Source organism: Aptenodytes patagonicus, chromosome 18 (genome assembly GCF_965638725.1).
Source record: "Aptenodytes patagonicus chromosome 18, bAptPat1.pri.cur, whole genome shotgun sequence".
Taxonomy (NCBI): domain Eukaryota; kingdom Metazoa; phylum Chordata; class Aves; order Sphenisciformes; family Spheniscidae; genus Aptenodytes; species Aptenodytes patagonicus.
The window spans coordinates 13,551,541-13,574,481 of record NC_134966.1 but is presented as its reverse complement, the minus strand read 5'-3'; the positions used below and the strand labels follow the sequence as shown (position 1 = coordinate 13,574,481).

Below are 22,941 nucleotides of genomic sequence, written 5' to 3'. Positions count from 1 at the left end.
CTGTGCCACCTGCGATCAGCTGGATAAATGTCATCTCCTTTTGCCGACTTAGGCTTGGACTAAAATCTCTTCCCTGACTATTCTTTTGCTTTTATGGTCCTTGAGCCTTCCCTCAGGCCTGATTGATATTCCTTTGACATTTCACCCTGCTCACAGCCAGTGTGAATCCAGGTGCAGACTGTCTCAAAGAATTTTGGTTACAGTAATAAATCTGTTTTTTCTAAATTAATTGGAACATTAGAATCCCTTTCAAAAGGAACTAAAGCAAATCGTGTCTGCATTGTCATCAAGCATAAGCAATGATGGAAAGGTGCATCAGATTTGACCTCTCTGATAGTTCACTGTGCCCCAGACAGACTGCATTTGGCACTCTGTGACATGCTGCGCAGTTCTATAAATTAACACTGGGGGAAAAAATGGGCAAAAATAATAGTAAATGCAGAAACACGAGTTAAGAAAAAATGCTATAAATTAGATATTTCTGTTTATTGAGGCGGTTGATCTTGCTTCTTATTTAAATACTTTTTTCTGTTCTGTTTGTGGATCTTTGGCATGTGAATTTGATGCTGAACTGTTCATTTTTCAGTTGACTTGCCTTGAATTATTTTAGAAGAGAGAGCAGAAAAGCTTACAAAATAGGATAGGTTATTGGGTCCTCTTAAAATGCTCACAATGATTATGTATAAAGCCAAAATGAAGGGTGATGGAATAAAGTTCTGTGCTTTATAAGTAAATACAGTAAATTTAAACCTGATCTCTGTGCAGTGTCTTACTAATCTCTGTTTTTAAAATCCAAAAGAAGTTTAAGAAGTGTCGGAGGTTAGTATTGTGGGAAAGAAATGGCTATTCCACAAAACTTTCCATGTAAGAGAGTCTCTTTGAACAATTCCTTTTATAACCAGTTCTAACTGCAACCAGTTAGTGGTTTAATGTTGAAATGTATAGTTGCCCTTCTATGAACGAGTATTTAATTTGCATTTCAGTGCTATGAGTCTTGACAAATTTGAGAAGAGCCCAAGGGAAATTTTTCATCCTGAGATACAAAAGGTAGGAGGTGACTTCTTTGTTTACTTGGTTGTTTTTCTTTATTATTTTCTAGAAAAATAAGTCATTAAGTATAAACGCTACTAGTTTGTTTCTTTCAGTAGCAGGATAATAATGATGAGTAGGGTTACATGATACTACAAAGTAAACTGTCTTTATCAGTTGAGCTGGCCACTTCAAAACAAAACTTAAATATACAAGGATGTTACAGTTTTATTTGTGTTGTCTTTAATACCAGTGTGCTAAAGATACTGTTTTGTTTACAGGATTTATTGGTTCTTGAAGAGCAAGAGGTAAGTGTAAACTTATCACTCCTAGCTCACAGACCTGCTCAACAAATACGGCTTTGTATTTGGAATATTTGCACTGACATGCTTGTGACAACTTAGAAATGAATTGCTTATTGCAGTTAAAAATGTATTTCTTGGCAACATATGAGATCAAGAATAATTTTAAGCACCAACTTAATATATCATATTAATAGATCACCAACAGTATATCACAAAATTCATAATCTATGATCAAAGGTAAATTATTAGGTATCCACTACTTGAGCATGTAATGGAGTTGGTATGAAATGTATATTCCCATGTGTAGGATGTATACAAAAGTACATATATAAAAGTCCTTAGAGAAAATATTATTTTAAGTCTTTTCTTTGATTGCCTGTTTATCATATAATATCTGGTTTTATTTCTCAGGGATCTGTGAATTTTAAATTTGGAGTCCTTTATGCTAAGGATGGGCAGCTTACAGATGATGAAATGTTCAGCAATGGTGAGTTTTTCACCTTTTTCTTAATTGTTTTATTCATCCGAATAAAAAAATGCAGGATGGTGCCTACACGTGGAAGCCGGAAGGGAGGTAATCGTTATGTGAACAGTAGTTTTGTTAGGTTTTCATGTTTGTGTTGGGTGAAAAATTGTAGCCTAGAATCTTCTATTTCTATAAAAGGTTGCTGTAGGAAACCTAGTATTATAACTTGGAAGATACTGAAATTTCTTTTCTAGAAATAGATTATACAACATAAGATGTAGAAAAAGGAAGCAGCTGAAGGAGGCGATTCATGTTACCTGCAAAAAGTCACTGTTTCTAGTTCTTTCACTCTTGGGTTTTTGTAGCATGATCACGTTCTTCTATGCACTTCAACAGTGTCTTGGAGTTAGTAAAAGAAGTCACTGTTTAATGTTACATGATGATGCCTATTCTGCAAGGCTGGGATGCTGTTTCTGTAGAGGTAGAAGGCTTGGAGGACGTGAGGAGAAACTAATTCAGCTGAAACTTTTGGTCCTCGTGTCCTGGGAGCGGGACCAGTTCCTGTATTTTGATTATTTTTTATAGGTGTTCTGTTACTACATGTGCTTTTCTGTTGTAACGTTTCTCCCTTCTATGTGTAGAAACTGGAAGTGAAAGCTTTCAAAGATTTTTGCATCTCTTGGGTGACACAATTACTTTGAAAGGCTGGACAGGCTACAGAGGAGGACTGGACACTAAAAGTAAGAACTCATCTGAAGCAAAAAAGTGGGCGGGCTGCAATATAAATGTTTTTGCTTATTGTATACGCATATTGTATATATTGTGGAAATAATACAATCCCAAAACAGACTTCCTCATGTGCATGCTAAATGCTCTGCTTCACCAGGAAAAAGTCAGGTTAGCTTAAATCACTGGTATGGAATGCAGTTGAAGAGAAGTATTTATATGACCTCTATTTTCAAGGTTTCATTTTATGTTGGAATGGGGCGAAGAATAACCTGACATTTTACTTGCTTCACGGTAGTAGGGCATCATGACTTGAAGAACCATGCGTGATTTCAGGAGGCTAAGTGAAGGACGTCATAGGTTTTAAGTGTGTGAAGATGCAGATTAGGTTGCAAACTTGGGTTTGGACCCACGTAAAACATGTGGCGTGGACATTTTCTAAAAAGGATCAGAAAAAAGGATGACTAAAGGAGGTTTGGTAGAAGGACCTGAAATATCTTTTGATCCTTAGAAAACTTAAAGGACATATTCCTGCTGAGAATGTTGTCTTCCCTTGCAGATGATACAACAGGAACCTGTTCCATCTATACAGTTTTTCAAGGGCATGAAATTATGTTCCATGTTTCAACCATGCTACCATATTCTAGAGAGAACAAGCAGCAGGTACATGGTTCTCTCTTTCTTTCTTTCTTTTTTTTTTTTTTAAATTTAAATCTTATTTATTAAACCACAAACTCCAAAACTTTAAAAGAAATTAAGGGATTTCTTGCCTGTTAATATTTTAGAAATGTAAGTCTTAAGACTTTTGCTGTATTTTTTTCCTCAATATTATACCTAATGCTGAAAATTTCATGATGTTTGTTGGAAGATAATACCTCATATCATCTCTATTAAGCTACAAAAGACACTTGCGAAGGACAAAATTGATTGACTGAGAAGCGATTGAGTATTCTGTAATTCAGATGACTTGTAGAGCTTCACTGCTGCAATTATCATTACCTCAAAGAATTTAGGAAGGCTGGAAATTAGACTTGTGTGTGAATTGTCAGAATACTCACATATGTAACACACAACTCATACTCGGGTACCAATTTGTGTAGCTTGAAAGAAATTCCCCTTGTGAGCATGTTAATGGCAAGCTTTGTGCATTTGCTCTAAAGCACTACTGTTGCCCTCTCATAGATGGACTAAGTGAGTTCTTGGGTACTTGTTCAAATGTGCTGTCATCCATTGCTTGAACCTTTCTATGTATTATATGATGGAAAAAATACTTTATAAGCACATACATTTACCTATACATCACACATCCATAATGATTTACCTAAAATTACTCACAAATTACTTGTTTTACTATTTTCTTATTTAAGCAATAATTATATATTATGTATTATTATAATAATATAATTAGATGATATAATTTTATTGTCCTTTTTTTATTTCTGTGTCAGTTTTCTCATGCTTTTGCCTTGGATTGATGACAAGATCACAGCAGAAACCAGAGGCCAATCAGGACATTTATTGTTTTTAAAGAATAACTCAGCATCAGAGCTTTTTTCCTTTTATTTCAAGTGGTGGATTTGGGTTTTTGGAATGCTAGGTGTTCCTTGCCCAATTTATGAATATTAATTATGGAAATTATGGAAATTGAGTGCTTTGGTAACTTAAAAATATGCAATAGCTGCTGTTTTAGCAGCTGCCTTGTGTGTGCACCGTGGTATTGCTAGGTTTACTTGCTTATAGTTAAATAATAATTTTATATTGGCTTCAATCATATTGACCATAATTTTTCTGTTTGCAGTTTAGGAATATTGTTTTGCCATTCTCTCACAGAATTGGTAAGGTATTTATTTATGTCTTTTAAGTCATTGTGTCTGTCTCTTCCCCCTCCCCCCCCTCCTTCCTTTCCCTTTTTTTCTTTTCTTTTTTTTTTTTCCAGGTAGAAAGGAAGCGACATATTGGAAATGACATTGTCACTATCGTATTTCAGGAAGGCGAAGAATCTTCTCCAGCATTCAAGCCATCCATGATTCGCTCTCATTTTACACGTATCTTTTTCCTTACATTTTCTAGTGGTTTTTGTTTTTTTTTAAAAAGATCAATGTTACTTTTACTTCTACCCTAAGTCCTTCCTGCATGCTGTTTATGGAAGTGAAAACTATTTTAGAAAGACAGTTGCATTCTTGCATTCTTTACCTTCAACTGCTTGACTAGGAGTCTCTAAGTCTGCCTCATAAAACAATTTTTATGTTGAACCACTTAGAAGATAAGGTCAAAGAAGAATGTGCTTTTTAAATTGTATTTTTATTGAAGACATTTATTTGGGTCACTTCACATATTAAATTTCATACATTTTCATAAAACAAATTCATAAAAATATTTCTGTTAGTGATATGAATTAATTTGGCATTAACTACTGAATATTGCCTTTTAATGTTTAGATGCTGTTTATTTTAGGTATTTATGTATTTTAGATCAGTGTTTCTCAAATCTTTCAGACCATAAACCACATATTCTCCAGATTTTTGGCAGCCTGTGTTTTTCAAACTTTTGGTTGAAAACATTGTGAAGACAATATGATTCCAAAAACCAGCTGCCAATCGCTTGGGATTATCATGGGGTCACACTAGTGGTCCATAGATCCTAAGCTGGCATCTCTTAGGCTAGATGGAATGGAATGAAGAAAAATGGATGGAAAGAAGAAAACTCTTATTTCTATCCATGCTTTGTTGCTGAGTTTTTAAAAATGATCGCAAAGCTTATGACTTCTAAACCTATTTCTCAGGCTGACTAACTGTTGTTAGAACTTTCTTTCTAGTTTCGTCCATGGCTGGTCTTACTTTTTAGATTTAAGCTCTAATATATTAACCTCTTTTACTCAAAATGGAAGAATTGACTAGAATAAAAAGAATTCCACAACTTAAAAAAAAAAAAATCTTTAGATATCAGAGGAACCTAAATATTGTTAATAAGAAATAATTAATAAGTTAACTTATTAACTAATGTTAATAAGTCAGTGTAGCTCTTCAGAGTGTCAGTGTTAGTAAAAAATGAATAATTCTTCCCTTATTACTGTTAGGAGGACTTGTGATGTAATTGATACACCCCACTCTTTTTGATTTTTGACAAACATTTTGAGGTTCAGCTGTCCTTGGTGTCATAATGAGTTGCAGGGGCAGATGTGCCCTAAATCCATAAGGACGTGTTATCATTTAGGTCATTTTAAGTAATCTACAGCTGGTTGATGGAGTCATATCACCTTCCTGATGTTTTCACTTGACAGTAGCCAGGGATAAAGGTGTCCGAAAGAAAACTGGGGATTGACACTGATCTGTGTCAGATGTGGTAAATCTCAAAGCTCATTGAATCTGTACTAGCACTTCGTACTCACTTTCTTACATACTATAGCACCCCTTTTTTGTTACTTCTACAATGGGAAAAATTAGCATACATATATCCCACTGTGCTGTCCTATACAGCAATGATAGCTGCTGTAAGGGTTTGCCATGTGTCATCTGTGGGGTAGGATTGAGTTACCCAAATAAAGGCATGCAGCACCAATTTAGATGTCCCAACATATCTGAAATGTCTGTACAGGTCTGGCAGATGGGACTCAGGGCCTACAGGAGATCTGTGCTCCTTTTGGAATAGCAGCTGGAGACTAGGTAACATACTCTCAAGCATCTTAAATAGCACTGGATGCTTATGTTGAAATAATTGAATCCCATTGTAAGTCTTCTTTTATTGTGCAGTCTTCAATAGTGCTGATCACAGCTACTGGGAAAGGTCTCTTCATTCTATCTGGAACAAACCCATACCGCCAATGAAGTTATTCAGACTTACACTTTCTTTGACACTGTTTATAAGGACTGAAAACTTAGAGATGGTGTTAAGGAAATCTGTCAAAGCAAGAAGCCTCTAATTGATTCCATAAAAATATTTTGCAAGGCAACCATAAGGATTTCTCTGACACACCCACCCCCCCCCCCCCCCGCCCCGATTTGCCCAAAGTTATGAATCAAGACTGGTAATACATTTTTGTGTACTTGCGCTTTAAATCCTCCTCTCTATTTTCTTATAATTCTGTTAGCTAAATTATTTTATTGGAATCCTTTCTTCAATGGAAGTTTTGGTGGAAGTGAAGTTAAGAATCTGTACTTTTTTTATCTACTAAAAGAATTAAAGAATTTTTAATCACAAGTCTATCAAACACACACAGAACTATATGGCACGTTTTATGCGTCATATAACGGCAAGAAGTCTGTATTTGTGGTACTAGCTCAATTTTTAAAACTGTTGATCAAACACAGTAAAATTTTGTATGGGACCGCCTTTATAAATAGTAAAATGTGTATAGTCTAGAATATTTTACATATTTACATTGATTAATATATTTTACCTTTATTAAATCTGCGATCTGCTGCAGGAAAAAAAAGTATGTTAAAATACATGCGAGCTTTATTAGTACTGGATTAACTTCCTTAACTTCATGGCAGATATTTTTGCCCTAGTGAGATATAATAAGCAGAATGATAGTTACAGGTAGGTGCTGATTGTAACAAATAACTTCACACTGAATTTCTGATGGTTTAGAGATAACGGGAAAACATTTTGTTTGTATGCCACACCTGTCTGTATGCCAGGAAGCCAAATGAACTTACAAAATTGAAGAGCAATATGGACCTGGATGCAGATGGCTGTAAACCGGCTATAAATAAGTTGCATTTTTCTAACCATCAGAAAAATGAAATTCTGGAACAGGCATAAGCTGAGGGGGCAAAACAAAACTACTTTTTAGATGAAATGTAACAAAAGGATGGAAGATATGCCTGGAACATTCTGACCTGGTGAGATCAATGACATAGTGAACTATATGTATGATGAAAGTTAATCAGATGTGATGTTGTGATAGCCATGGACTGCAGATCCTCACAGGTCTGGGTTCGGTTGTAGCTAAGCAAACCAGTTCATTTTTAGGGCTCTTAATAGAGTACTTGTACAGCTGGACATCATGTACTTAAAACCTAGTGGAATTTTGCTGGTAAATAATGTGTTCTTCATTTGTTTTTCAGTTAGCCTTCGGACCCTCACACTTGGAGGCATATGCTCTCCAAGTCTGAGTCTGTTAGGTCTCACCAGAATCTGAAAAGCAAGTATTTCTGCAGCCTCGTGCCTAGGCTTTAATGAACAAAGCGGCTTTAACCAAATAGTTAATCCCAACTATTGTCTTGAGATTAATGGTGAGATGCCAGAGATATCTGTCAGTCTTGAAAAAGCAGAGTGGCAGTGGGATGTCATTGTCCGAGCCCATGGAAGGGATTCACCTTGGGCTTGAACCAAATAAGCAGTAAAGAGAAATAAAAGAGCCACCCTTTAGCTAACAGTGTGTGTGCTGGAGTTCTCAGTATAGGATGTAGACTTGCCACTGTAATTTCTCCTTTACAAAGTACTAGCAATGTCTGTAGCGATCCCTCTTCTATTGGAAGTGTGCTAAGTCATTTACTACTTAGACTAGGTCAAAAAGAAATGGGAGAATTGGATTCTCTTTTGCATATGTGCCTGAGGAGAGAATTGGTTAGGTTTGAAATCACTGCCAGCTCAGATGCTGAAGTCTCTCATGGCTGAAGAATTTATATTAGGAACCCAAAATGTTTGGTTTATCCAGCAATAGAAAGGAAATTTCAGGGCGTGAAACTAAAATTATTCCTCAAACTGGAATGTGTGTGTGTGTCTACAACACTCAAAGCTAAAAACTTTGCAAGATGGAAGGGTGAAGTCAATGTGTTAGGCTTTGAATGCAAATTTCTAATGGCTGTGTGAGCCTGCATGACATTAGTTATTATTTAGCAAAATTGTTTGTAAATTACTCTACCCCACATTTGCAGGACGAAGCTGAAGTTGATGGCATTGGGTCTGCTCCTTTGAGGTGAACTACTAGTTAGCTTGTAGTGGAAAGAAAGAAACTGAACTTGGAAACGGCTTCCAGGAATACAAGGTCCTTAGGTAGATCAGTTTTGCTTCCTCCTTCCTTGACAATTCCATAACTCTGAGGACTCGGGCAGATTGTGAAGGAGACCAGCAATATCCCTGGAACTGATCACCTGGCACTAGTGCTTTTTTTTTTTTTTTGAATGACCCATATCACTTTGACAGCTAAAAAATATAGTACAAGTGTAGCAGGCACTTTTTTAGTCTCTCCCTCAATGCACAGTACAGACCACTGATACCAGCCATGGTCCATGGTTTCAGAAGCCGCTGCTCAGATCCAACCACATGGTTCCAACGTATGTAAATTCTGGCTTGCTTTGGAAGCTTTTTATACTTCATAGGCTGAGCAATCTTCACGGTCATCTAAGAATCTGTTCTTCTTGCTGCAATATAGGTTACTGGAACTTTTTGTATCTCAAAGATACAGGACTGACTAAGCCGTCTTGCCTAGCTCCAAAACTTGATTGTTAGCAGTAAGAGTTTGGTGCTTTTTGTGCAACTGCAACTCCACCTACTCATTTATGAATGTTAGTTGAAATCATCTGCATTGCAAATGTGGAAATGCACAAGAATGAAAGTGAGAAGAAAATGGATTAATATTAACTAGATTTCTTCAAGAGAGCTTGCTGATAAATGTGTGCTTTCTCCTATCTTAGCTCTTTCTTCAAGTCCCTTAATACTTGGGAGTCTTTATTTTGGGCCATGCTGGAGGAGAAGGTTCATACCATCCTTGTTGCTCTTGATGTGAAGTACGAGATGAGACAAAGCATGTGTACGCCAAATAGGTGCAGGATTTGAAAGTCTACAAACTTGGGTGCTTGAGGTGCATGTATATCCACAGGGGGGATATATATGGACAAGTATATCTCAAAAGAATTTTTCACTAGAAATAACTTTATTTTTCAATATAGCTAAGAAACTTAAATCTTGATTCAATAAGATGAGAGAAATCTACATTACTATGTTTCTCCAGCATGCCATTCAGTCTAGCTCCAGAGAAGAATCCAACAGCATGATACTTCAGTTTGCATACGTGGGTTCCCCCCCACATTTATAGCTAAGGTTTGTTTTGGAAAATGTCTGTAATGCAATTAAAAAAGGAGTAGTTTTATTTTGCTCTAAGATTTTGTGAGCACCTTCTTGTTTGTTTGGTTTTTTTTCCAATTGATTGTCCTCATAGATTCTGCTTTTCAGCATTTCCAAGTTTGTGAGAGGCACAGAACATGTTAATGATTCCAATGAGCAGTGAAAGCTCAGTTACTTCTTCTTTTCTTCTTGTTTTGGGACAGAAACCTGGGCATACATCCCTCATTAGCCTTTAAGAAGTGAATGTTTTCCTAATTGTAAGCTAATAGTCAGTAGATGGGCTAGCCATGGTAAATGCTTTTTACATTGCTGTTTACTTGGGAAAAAAATGAGTAGCAGTAAATAAGATAAATTTGTCTCTCTCGCTCTGAATAACTGACTGCTTTTACTAGATCAGTCCATCTTATTCCTTAGCTGCTTCATTCTGCCAGTCTTAACACATATTCCCGTACTGCATACCACAGGGTGTTTTTACACTATATGACAGGCTTAATACATTATTGTATATTTCACCTTGGCCTAATTACATTTCGTTTTGTCCCTTCACCTTAGGCCCGCATGGGACTCTTGTTCCTTCTGTTATTTTTTTGTGAAGACAATCTTCCAAGTGGCCAAAATTTCAGTCAAAAGAAACAGGGGATACTCTAGACTTTTGAGAGAAATTTTCCTTGTTTCATATGCAGTGCCACTGTGAGGTCTGACACTGAACTTCTGCTTAGAATGACTTTATATTTTATGTCGCTCAAGAAGTCTATTGTTTTGTTATGGTTTTCCCCATCTTAACTCATTCTGCTCCAGCCAAGGAACATTTCACACCCTACGTAGTGATAAATGATTATTTTTTACCTGGAGATAGACATAGGGCATCTCTGAAATTGTGTCTTGAATCTGTGAAACTGGTATTAGAATGATCAATATTCATGCAACTGTAATACTGCATTTCAGATGTATGTGCAGTTTCTAAGCTTTCATGAAAAAAGACCAGATGAATCCATTAGAATCCATTTGACTCAATACCAGTCAATCACTGCTGGTTTTTTGAGCAAGCAAATTCTGACTGCTTTGTGTAACAGTAGAGATAGGTTGAATCTATAATTCTACCACTTAACTTGCTGTGACCTGTGTCAGCTGCACATGCTGCTTGGAAGATCTTTGTCCGACTGCTATCTTACAGTGAAGAAAATTGTGCAGACTGTCACCTGAAATACCAAGGAATGATTACTTACCTTAAAGAAGCTATGGCTTGCTGAGCATGTTGTATGCACGGGTTTTGTACCTGCCATTCATTCTTGCTATGCCGGATTCCTTATGGATCAAAAGAACTCAGCAGGTCCAGCTGTCATGGAGGTCATTCTGACTCTTTCTTCCTCAGTGAAAATGAATTTGCTGTTCCCGAGCTACAGATTCAGCTGTAGTAAGCCATTGTTATTCAGAAAGAATCAAATATTCCATGTGTGTGGTGAATGCATAGGTAAGGTGGAAATCTATAAGGAGAACATATTTTGTAGGCGAAGAACTGTTCTTTTATGCTTTTTTGAAAAGGACTAGATTTTGCTAGTGCCACTAAAAGCATTGCTCTATGAGTAGAACTGCAAAGTTCTGTTGTAATTGTTAGTGTCCTAGTGTTAGTTTGTGTAAAGGAAGCAGGGTTTTGCTCTAGTGAATAATTACAAGTGATTGTTTTTTGTTAGACCCATGGGAGTTCTTACCTAAGACATACCCAGATAACAGTTTCCAGTTCTTTCTTCAGTTTTGAATAGTGTCTATAAAAATGGTGGGTTTTGAATGTGATTTTCAATATAGATAAAGATTGTTCTTTCAATAGGCTGAAAATATTTTCAGAAGAAAGTGTTCCTCTCTTTGGGCCTCCCCTTCCATCCCCACCTGTGTTTACAAATCACGAGGAATTCAGGGATTTTGTGTTAGTGAAATGTAAGTCAGATTTTCTTTTGCTAGAAACACTTTTTTAATAAGTGATTTAATAAATTGAAATCTGTGATGTTTAAAATGTAAATGCATTTTCTTGTGTATGCTGCTGTTCTGTATAGAATTTTTTTCCAAATCTGTAGCGTAGGTGGGATGTCAGTTCCATCAAACTGTTCCAGTCAGATTAACAAAAAACTGAATTTCTATGCAATTATGCTTCTCAGGCTACTAGATACAAACTGACTTTTACATTTGCACAATGTGCAGCCATATTTAGCTTTGCATTTTCTTAAAGGACTTGGAGATCTGGAATGATTTATAATGCTGCTCGATATTTAGTAGTAGAAGGTGTTAGGTTAGCAGCTCTGAAAACCTGAAAATATAAGCTTTTCTGAATGCATGCCGCATAGGTGCCTTTCAGCACCTTCAAGAACTTTTTAATTCTGTAACGATTCTGTTCCAGTTTTCATTGACCCTTACTTGCCCTTCTAAATTAGCGAGAAAATCTTTGAGAACTGATTGTGATGATTACAATTAGATGCTTACCTGACAGGAACTTGACTAATAACTTATTTTGCATATTTAAGTTGGTTTAGTACTTAAATTGATTAGCAGTTTGTCTTAATTTTTTTTAATTGGTTAGGAGGCTATTGGGATGCCTTGTAGAATTCTATTACTAATTTTTCTCTTTTAAGCTTAAGGGATCATTAGTCACTAAAAAACGTGCAAAAAGGAGGCAACTCTAAATTACTAAGGGGAAAACAGGTATTTTTGTACAGAGGCAAACTAGAGTCAGTGGAAATTGTCAAAGTTCATTTAGGTAATGTATCTTCTTTTCCATAATATTTTAGTAATAAATGGGGAAAAAGCCACCTTGGAAACCCCAACATTTTCTCAGAAACGTCAACGCACTCTGGACATGCTGATCCGCTCTTTATACCAAGACCTGGTGCCTGATCTACACAAGGTAAATGTAAGTCAGAAGTCCCTGCATCCCTCACATGTGCTTTCCTGTTCTCACTAGCAGGTTGAATGTTGCATTGCTTTAAAAGTCTGTAATCCTAATGAGCACTGAATTGCATACACTAGGCTAAATACCAATTGTCATATAACTTGTTTTACAGTTATATGAAAGTTGACAGACAGTCCTTTCAGGATAGGACTTTTCATGCATTTGTTTAAACCAGGTGTGAGGAGAAGCATAACAATGTCATACTTTGTATAAGCTTACCTGCAGCAAGGGAATAGGAAATTTAGGCTCTGCAAATACAGGTGTTAGTCTTGTCACCATAAAAACTGCACTTACTCATTCCATTATGTGTAAATTTGGATCATTTTTACCCTTGGGTAACAATGAGATAACTTCATTTTAGATGATGAAGACTTATTCTTAAGGTGATTCTTAAGTAACTAAAAAGAAGTTCAATACTTCTAAAATTAGTGAGGTGCTATTTTTTTCCTACTGTTTATTTCTCTTAGCCAAATATATCTGCTTAAACTTTTTTGTCCATATATTCATGTCTGTGGTCTTTGTTATGATTGTATAGAATATGACAGTGATAAACTATGACAAATTGGAAAGTAAAGCACTCAAGGATTGGGAGAGTTGCAGTTTCTGTTCTCTGAGAACCTATACAGTTAGATTCATCACTACAGGAAAATATCAAAAAAAAGACAGAAAATTTAAATGATACCATGTTAAGTTAACTCAGATTAAAAGATTATGAAAACTTTTGGTTCAGTTTAAAAAAGAAACGTTTTCTGTTTTAGAACATGCTCAATAGAAGGTCCTTCAGTGATGTGTTACCAGAGTCCCCAAAATCAACACGGAAAAAAGAGGAAGCTCGGCAAGCAGAGTTTGTCCGGCTTGGTCAGGTAGGGTCAATTTAGGAGGTATGCACCTATGTTTACAAAGACTGCGTCACCCCTTTTGTTAGGATTTGATTAGCTTGCAGAGTTATGTCAGGACTTAATGCAGTTCTCTGTGGTCAGAAATAGTTTTGTAGTATTGCATTAGTTTAAGCTACGTTAAGGTAAAATATGAATAGAAGTATTTATCTGTAACACCTGAGGTACACAACACAATTACAAATACGTATAAAATACATAAGCTAAAGGAAGGTTGGAAAAATAACACCTTAGGATCAAACCTAAAAGGTCTTTCCCTACTTCATGCAGCAGATGCTTTCTGCCTCCAAGCAGAAGAGTGCTCTGTCTTTTTCTGTGCTTGGAAGAAACATAGTCTTTCATGGGTTTCCTCTATATGTTTTATTAAGATTGAATTTCTTAGAAATTATTTACCCTACTTTAGCCAGGAAGAAGTTTCAACAGTCTTTCTGCTAAATCAGAGGTTGCCACACCTCTTTGAACATACCAGATGCTGACTCCAATCTTCTATGGGCTTATTGACATTTTGATTCAGTAAGGAGTAAAACTTCCTGATGATTTAGATAGTCTGGTTTGATCTGACAGTTCATTGCAGCAGAAAAAAAGACAGTGTCTATGCTCATCAGTTCCCCTGTCCCTTCCTGCTTGTCTTGTCTTGATCCTGGACTGGTGACATGGTTCTGCTGCTTATCTTAAGAATACCTTTGTATTCTTATCTTAAGAATACCAAAACAGGAAAAAAAAAAAAAAAGAAAGCAAACAAAAAAAACCACACCACCAAAAAAACCCAAGCCTCCTCCCTTCCCTCCCATTTTTTCATCTGAGTTAGCAAGCTAAAGAGTGGAAGAGTCTGAGAAGTTCCAGGTCTGGTTAAAGGTAGAGAATGGAGCCAGGTGGTTGAGAGCTGGTGCAAAAGAATCTTAGGGCTGTTAAAGCTTGCATTGGCAGGGCTGCAAAGTCTACTCCTCTGTGCTTTGCTCACCCTTTCCCCAACCACCTTGAAATAGCTAGTCACTCTAGGCAGCTGTGGAAAAAAAAATAAAGGAAAATAAAAAAAAAAAAAAAAAGTGAATGTGTTTGTAATATTCAGACAGAAGTAACCAATGATTTATTCCCCAAGTTTACTAATTACTTTACAGAAGTTAAAGACAAACATGGTTATTGAAGGTATAAGCTTAATCCCCTCCACCTCCCCCAGGTTAAACGCTGATAAGATACTCACATAACAAAACTAGTTAGGACCCATTTCTTAAACAAGACTTCCATCCCTGGCATGGTCTTCATCAAAGGGAAACCTAATATGTGGGTTAAAAATTCATAGATACGTTAGTTTGTGTTTTTCTTGGAGGTTCTTTTCACTTTTAAATCTTTCCCTTCCCTAAAAGAACTTTCCTCTAAGTTACAAAACTGTAAGCTTGAACACATTTCAACATGCCTTCCAAGTAGCTCTTAATTGTTCTTGCCAAACTCTATGAATGTGTCTGTCCCTTAGCTACAGTCAGTTGAGTTTTTAGATGGTAAACAAAACTCACTGATGACTGGCTCAGCAGTATATTTAAATAATTTATTTATTGTCGATGTGATCTCTGCTGACTGGTGGGATGAAATTAAAATCTTAATGCAATGAAGTATTTTGTGCGTCTTTTCTAAGCTGACAGCCGTACTTAATGCAAATGTGCAAATGGTGCATGCAGCTGATTACTGCCACTTCACAGAGACCGTGCATGATGGTAGGCAAACTTTAGGGCAGTAAAATTGGTTTAGGTAATTTCTAAACTTTGCTTTAAAGAATGCTGTGACGATTCCATGTGTCATCACTTTATAGGAATGCTGCTGTAAAGGTTAGCAATGAAGGTATATAGGATACCTTAAACAGACTTATTGTGTATCTCACTGAAACTATGTTTATACAGTATTTCTCTAGAGTTCTTAGCCCTTTCAGAATCAGCTCATTTCTAGTTACTTCTAGTTGAAGAATTTGTGATACTGTGACTGCGTGTCCTTGGCACCCCTGGCAATGTGTATATATATATAGTTTGACTTAGTGGTTTGTTATGAAGTTTTGCAAGTGAAAAGCCAGCTTGTATAATTGATAAAAGGATCCTCTATCCAGCTAGCTTATAGAATGAATTGTGTAGACGACTAGCTTTTATGATTTGAGGTGGAGGCTTTTCTCTGTTATTATTTTCTGATTTTGAGTTTCCATTTAAAAAAACAAACAAAACCAAAAAAAACCCAACCAACATATATTTTGGTTGAGAAGATTCCTAGCAGCCCTCTGGTGATTCCTGCAGACTTTCTTCAGGATATACAGAATTCCACTTCTTTCCTAATTACTCAAAATGTGATAGGAATTCCAAACTGGAGTTACTTTGTAGTCCTAAATTGTCCTTTCTTTATAGTCTTTAGCTTGGGTATTGCTGACAAAAACTCAACTTAAATAAAACATCTGTTTGTATTAGGCATTGAAATTGAAAACCACTGTGAAAGGGGATGCCACAGCTAACTTGGCAACCACAAGCTTTTGTAAAAAGGAGGTGAGTGAACTCATCTGTCTGAGGAGAGTTATGAAAAAATTAAACGCTGTTGAGTATGGCATTGCATGTCAGTTCTCCATACTGTTTATTTACTTTTGTAATTAGATGCTGTAGCAGCAAAGATGAAATGTATAGTGTCAAAGTGATTCTGTAGCCAATATCAAATTAATAAAGGGTGAGCCCTTTGAGAAGCACTTTTCAAGTTGAAGCACTTCTCAAGTTAAAGCAAGTGTGGATATTTTTATACCTGAGAATATTTGATGAAAATCCCATTTTCCATAGGCAGTCATCTTTTATTTTAACTTCTGCAACAAGTTTAAAACAAAATTCAGTTGTGTCTTTATTTCCTGTAGTACCAGGTTTTGTTCAAGGGCATTAGGGAGTGAAAGATGCAAACCACACTCTTCTGCATGCATTTTATATACAGAAGCTTCAGAAGCGCTTCTAGAATTTCAGACTTCAGCTAATATTTAAATTGGGGGAGGAGGGGCAGACTCTGGGAGGTAAGTACAGAGAACACGTGACGAAAGAACAATTTGGCAGAAAGGCAGTTTTAACTGTACCATGTGCTAGTGACTAAACATCACAAACTGAGCCATAAAATGTAAGCAAATTGCATATGCATGGTGGTACATATATTTTAAGTCTATAGGGTTTTTTTAAAATAAAATACATATTGAGTATTTCCAGGGCTACACTGAGTATCAGCTGCATGTGTTTTAATTCCAGTGTTTCAGGAATGTGTCTTACACTTATTAGTCTCCAAACCCAATTAATACGGAGAGTATTTCCTCTGCAAGAAAATTAACTAAATTTTGATTATTTCAAATTCAAAAAATATACTGTTTGGAAATGTATCCTGCCAAAAGCATTTACGTGTTATTGCTTGCCATTGTACATCACATTCTGTGTCTGTATGATCTGTATTTCTTAGTGTACTTAATATGTATCCCCTGTGTTATTTCATAGCCTTGGGAATCTCAATCTTTCTGCAGTAATTTTCCTCATGAGGTTGTCTGTGCAGATTCTTGGGGCCAGTCCTTGCTGGTTTCTACAGATGCTGGCATCTTGTTAGTAGACGGTTAGTAAATGATCCAGTGTGTTTGTGTCAATTTTTATGTATCTGACCATTTTCTTGAAAACGTGTGTTCATAAGCTCTGTTCAGGTGTTGGTAGGTCTTCACCTACAGGGATAGTTACCAATCCAAGTGAATTTATTACATTTATGTAACCTAGTTGCAAAAATTCTCTCTGCACCAGAATCAAGCCGTATTGGGGAGCCAATGTTAATGCAGATTTCTGAACGTTTTGTTATTTCAGATGTTGTTTTCTTGATCATCTGAAAAGACTTATGAAGTCACATCCAAGCTCAAGGAGTGTTTAAATGGCTTGTCTGGATTTCTTAGCCCTTGATGATAGTGAGCACGAAGCTAAAGGCTTATGTGACAATGAAAGCCTGCTTCTTCCATAGCAATGATATTGCTAGTTTGACCTCTTATCTTCTGTGTACCACATAAGGCCAGCGGGACTGAGGGAATGAAGTCAGTTCTTGGTGATAATTCTCAAACTTTCCAAAGGAAGGTCCCTTTTAGGCTTCAGTTGCATAATCTGATGCAGGGCAATGATAAAGCTGTCCCGTGAGGAAGTGTTGGCTATGATGCTGTGGTATACGTAGCAGCTTTGTGCAAGTTTTCTCATCTTTGTAAGAAAAAAATGAGGCTTTTTTTACAAGAAAGAAACAGGTCAAACCCAGTGATTAGCAAATTTTAACAGGATTTTTAATAAATATGTGTGTTTCTTTTTTAGATGGTCAACCGTCAGTGCAAGTATTTGATAAAACTCTCCAAATAAAGCAGATGCATGTGTTGGAAGCTCTGGATCTTTTGATTGCCCGAACAGACAAAGGTAGGAGAGGTCCCTGTTCTTTGATTCTCATATGAGTGTGGCTGGTGCTGGGTACGTCTCATGAGGCAATCGTGTCTATCAGTGGCAAGTATATTAGATGCCTCATTTAGAATAAGGGAGCACATACAGCAACTGCTGTTATTTTCTAAAAGGCTGAGCGGGGGGGAAATCCCTGAATGCTCATTCATGCTTCCTTCAAGGCAAGCCTGAAACTGGTCATATGGTCTTTCTTCAGCCACTGTTGGAACTCGACACTCTTTGGAAATCTCCTTGACTGAATTACATGTTTATTCAGTTGTGCAAAAATGTGGGGGAAATTATGCTGTCACTGTTTTACCAAATGTGTTAACTGTCACCGCATCCTGGTGCTATAGAATGTATTTTCTTGACGTTTCTGGTATAAAAGAACTTAAATGTTGTTTGGACTGACAATGTTTCCTTTTTAGCCTCATTTGGAAGCATTAAATGTGCATAAAATATGCACTTTTTCAGAGGTACTTTTTACCCAGTAGTCTGTGATTGAATTTCACAGAGTGAACGTACACAAAGCAAGAACAGGATCTTTGTGTGTAACAGAGAAAAGAACTACAAATATGATCGTTTTATTGTTTTTTACCACATTAGATGAGGCACTTAGGGACATGGTTTAGTGGGTGGTGGTGTTGGGTCGACGGTTGGACTCGATGATCTTGGAGGTCTTTTCCAACCTCAGTGATTCTATGATTCTATGATTATGTCTGTTTGCTCAGTATTGGCTGAAGTTACATTTACCCAAATTTAGGGTAAAACATGGTTCCTTTTGTATCATTGGGCGTTGTCCAATTTGGCTGCACCTGATGAAATTCACCCTGAGACCTTACAGAACTGGATCAAACTACCTGATAGCCATTTGCAGTTCTCTCTCAAGACACCTGGAGGGTGGGTGACGTTTCTGAAGATCTGAAAAGGGAGGTTGTATCTGAAGCTTAATTTGTGAAGCTTCTAGAAAAGATGATTACATTTAATTGTCAAAACATTGTACTGTTTGATTAAACCTGAAGAGAGAGATGTAAGCAGGCATTTTGAGGTAACAGAACAAGGTATTACTGGCATCAATTCATTACACTTCAAACGTAGTCTGATAAAGTCTTACTCATGTAAAAAAATTGCAGAGATTTTTAGCTCTTGATAGGAATGCTTTGTGAAGCATTTAGGAGAAAGTTCTTTCATACTTGCAAGAACTGTGGCCTCCTGTTTTGTATTTGTGTGCCACATTGAAATTAATATCTGGGATGGAAGAAAAATCATACTTGCCTTTCATTTTCAGATTACACCTCAGCAGCAAAAATGGGAAGAATAATGAGTTAGATGAGCAAAAGCATGCTCATACTGGGCTCATAAACTGGGTTCAAAGACTTTGTGGGTTTTTAGGATAAAATGTTATATACTACAAGGTTAATTTTTTAAGCTTAACTATCAGCAAGAGCTTATTCAGGTCAACACTCCAAGAGAAGGCGTGTGTGGTTGTTGTTTGTTTTTTGTGGGTTTTTTTTGTTTGTTTGTTTGGGGTTTTTTTGTTTGTTTGTTTGGGGGGGGGGGGTGTTGTTTTTTTTTTTTTTTCTCCTCGGTCTTCACTGGCAAGTGCTTGAGCCTCACTGCCCAAGCTGCAGAAGGCAAAGGCGGGGACTGGGAGAATGAAAAGCCACGCACTGTGGGAGAACATCAGGTTCGAGACCATCTAAGGCACCTGAAGGTGCACAAGTCCATGGGACCTGATGAGATCCATCTGCGGGTCCTGAAGGAACCGGCGGATGAAGTTGCTAAGCCACTATCCATCATATTTGAGAAGTCGTGGCAGTCTGGAGAAGTTCCCACTGACTGGAAAAGGGAAAACATAACCGCCATTTTTAAAAAGGGAAAAAAGGAAGACCCAGGGAACTACAGGCCAAGTCAGTCTCACCTCTGTGCCTGGGAATATCGTGGAACAGATCCTCCTGGAAGCTATGCTAAGGCACATGGAGGACAGGGAGGTGATTTGAGACAGCCAGCATGGCTTCACCGAGGGCAAGTCCTGCCTGACTAACCTAGTGGCCTTCTATGATGGAGTGACTGCATCAGTGGACATAAGAAGGGCTACATCTGTCGTCTGTCTGGACCTCTGTAAGGCCTTTGACACAGTCCCTCACAACATCCTTCTCTCTAAACTGGAGAGGTATGGATTTGATGGGTGGACTGTCTGGTGGGTGAGGAATTGGTTAGATGATCGCATCCAGAGGGTAGTGGTCAATGGCTCGATGTCCAGATGGAGATGGGTGACAAGTGGCGTCCTGCAGGGGTCCGTATTGGGACCAGTACTGTTTAATATCTTCATCAGTGACCTAGACAGTGGGATCGAGTGCACCCTCAGCAAGTTTGCAGATGACACCAAGCTGAGTGGTGTGGTCGACATGCCAGAGGGACAGGATGCCATCCAGAGGGACCTGGACAAGCTCGAGAAGTGGGCCTGTGTGAACCTCATGAGGTGCAACAAGGCCAAGTGCAAGGTCCTGCACCTGGGTCGGGGCAACCCCTGGTATCAATACAGGCTGGGGGACGAAGGGATTGAGAGCAGCCCTGCCGAGAAGGACTTGGGGGTACTGGTGGATGAAGATCTGGACATGAGCCAGCAATGTGCACTCGCAGCCCAGAAGGCCAATTGTATCCTGGGCTGCATCAAAAGAAGTGTGGCCAGGGGGTTGAGGGAGGTGATTCTGCCCCTCTACTCTGCTCTGGTGAGACCCCACCTGGAGTACTGTGTCCAGCTCTGGAGCCCTCAGCATAAGAAAGACACGAACCTGTTGGAGCGTGTCCAGAAGAGGGCCACGAAAATGATCAGGGGGATGGAACACCTCTCCTATGAAGAAAGGCTGAGAGAGTTGGGGTTGTCCAGCCTAGAGAAGAGAAGGCTTCGGGGAGACCTTATCCCAGCCTTTCAATACTTAAAGGGGGCTTATAAAAAAGATGGTGGCAGACTTTTTAGCAGGGCCTGTAGCAACAGGACAAGGGGGAATGGCTTTAAACTAAAGGGGGATAGATTTAGACTAGGTATAAGGAAGAAATTTTTTATGCTGAGGGTGGTGAAACACTGGCACAGGTTGCCCAGAGAGGTGGTGGATGCCCGATCCCTGGAAACATTCGAGGTCAGTTTGGACGGGGCTCTGAGCAACCTGATCTAGTTGAAGATGTCCCTGCCCACGGCAGGGGGGTTGGACTAGATGACCCTTAGAGGTCCCTTCCAACCCAAACTATTCTATGATTCTATGAAGAAGGCACCAATATAGCAGGTATCAATGACAGCAGCACAAATTGCTTTGGTAGCAGTGGCCTCTGTTCTAATGCAGACACAGTTAAATCTAACGCTACAGTGGGGTGGTTTGGGACATCTGCTGGTTAAATTTCTCCTAGTAAGGAGAGGCAGGGCACAGAAGTGGATCTGTTTTGTCCTCCAAACACATACTTTTTTTTTTTTTTTTTTTTTTTTTTTGTTCCAGCTTCATTTTGTGAAATGCCTAGGCACGTGAGTTGAGGGAGGATGAGAAAGAGCTGCTTTGCTTGGATGAATCAAGTCTGTAGGAGGTTAAGAAAAACTAAAAAAGCTCTGTCGTGGTTTAACCTCAGTTGGCAACTGAGCACCACACAGCTGCTGGCTCACTCCCCCCCCCGCCCCGGTGGGACGGGGGAGAGAATCGGAAGAGTGAAAGTGAGAAAACTCTTAGGTTGAGATAAAAACAGTTTAATAATTGAAATAAAATAAAATACTACTACTAGTAGTAATAAGAAGACTATATAAAGCAAGTGATGCACAACGCAATTGCTCATCACCTGCCGACCGATGCCCAGCCAGTCCCCGAGCAGCTGCCCCCCCCCGGCCAGCTTTCCCCCAGTTTCTGTACTGAGCATGACGTCACATGGTATGGAATATTCCTTTGGCCAGTTTGGGTCAGCTGTCCTGGCTGTGCCCCCTCCCAGCTTCTTGTGCACCTCCAGCCTTCTCAGTCAGTAGAGCATGGGAAGCTGAAAAGTCCTTGACTAGTGTAAGCACTGCTCAGCAACAACTAAAACATCGGTGTGTTATCAACATTATTCTCATACTAAATCCAAAACACAGCAGTATACCAGCTACTAGGAAGAAAATTAACTCTATCCCAGCCGAAACCAGGACAAGCTCGGATGATAGTCACTTTTATAGGCAGCCGCAGATAAATCTAACACTACAGTGGGGTGGTTTGGAACATCTACAAAAGAACTAATATCGTGAAAGAGGGATGATGCATCCTAGAGGACACACCGGTCAAAGAGCCAGAGCTATTTTAAACAACAAGGAAAGGTGAAGATTTATGTCTGCTGAAAAGCAGGCTTACTGTCAACCTGTGGGGTGCACATCTCATGGCCTATGGGGATTTAAACCCTAGTTACTTTTTAAAAGGATATCAAACCAATTTCAGTGAAGGCAGTGGTCATTGTTCTGCCTTCATAGTGAAATGCCTGCCCGGGAAAGAAGTTATCATATGTGTTATTCTTTGCTGCACACACATAGCACCTTCACAGAGGTAAATATGGCATGTTTGACGGAAGCATAAAAGGTCTTCTGAAGTTTGGCATAACCTCCAAAAATAATAGCGCTTAATTTAGGTGGTAATACTTGCTCCCCCTATGTTTACAACCATTTATTGATTTGAAGAATGCAGACATTCAGTTTGGCCAGAAAAAGTTCTTGAGTTTTGCTATGGGTACACAGTTGTGGCGTTTCGGAATTTACTCCATCACCAAGAATGTCTGTAAAATATCTAGCTGAAATAGTAGCTCAGGTACGAAGACTGAACACTAGTTATCACTGGAGGAGCAACTACTTAATCAGAAGCAGAATCTAGGAGAAAATGGTAATAAATTTAAAATAAACTTCTTTCAGTCTTGAATGGCTGCACTAAAAACCATCTCCGATGTCAGTGCAAGTGATGGTAGTTATAAGAATTACAGCTGATGCTAGATCAGGAAAGATGGCCTTCCTTCAGGTTGTGTCAATAGCTGCTTTAGCTTAAAATCAAAGTTGGTAGAAATGGAAGAGCATTTT

At 38.2% G+C, this 22,941-nt stretch overlaps 1 protein-coding gene across 7 annotated transcripts in view; it reads left to right on the top strand.

Moving 5' to 3' along the window:
• Positions 1 to 22,941, top strand: part of GARNL3 (GTPase activating Rap/RanGAP domain like 3) — a 63,042-nt gene that overhangs the window by 21,183 nt on the left and 18,918 nt on the right. For 4 of the 7 annotated variants that reach the window (XR_012996787.1, XM_076355712.1, XM_076355708.1 and 1 more), the window contains 14 exons: positions 984 to 1,047; positions 1,311 to 1,337; positions 1,746 to 1,821; positions 2,442 to 2,540; positions 3,086 to 3,189; positions 4,325 to 4,361; positions 4,467 to 4,571; positions 7,020 to 7,065; positions 11,423 to 11,529; positions 12,375 to 12,496; positions 13,294 to 13,398; positions 15,873 to 15,947; positions 16,917 to 17,028; positions 17,754 to 17,852. Coding sequence is in view for 6 of the 7 variants with exons in the window: in XM_076355712.1 (XP_076211827.1) it covers positions 984 to 1,047; positions 1,311 to 1,337; positions 1,746 to 1,821; positions 2,442 to 2,540; positions 3,086 to 3,189; positions 4,325 to 4,361; positions 4,467 to 4,571; positions 7,020 to 7,065; positions 11,423 to 11,529; positions 12,375 to 12,496; positions 13,294 to 13,398; positions 15,873 to 15,947; positions 16,917 to 17,028; positions 17,754 to 17,852 (1,178 nt within the window). In the remaining variant the exon portion in view is untranslated. Of the gene's footprint in view, positions 1 to 983; positions 1,048 to 1,310; positions 1,338 to 1,745; positions 1,822 to 2,441; positions 2,541 to 3,085; positions 3,190 to 4,324; positions 4,362 to 4,462; positions 4,572 to 7,019; positions 7,066 to 11,422; positions 11,530 to 12,374; positions 12,497 to 13,293; positions 13,399 to 15,872; positions 15,948 to 16,916; positions 17,029 to 17,753; positions 17,853 to 22,941 lie in introns of all 7 variants that reach the window. The other 3 variants (XM_076355709.1, XM_076355711.1, XM_076355710.1) reach the window with 3 other exon arrangements.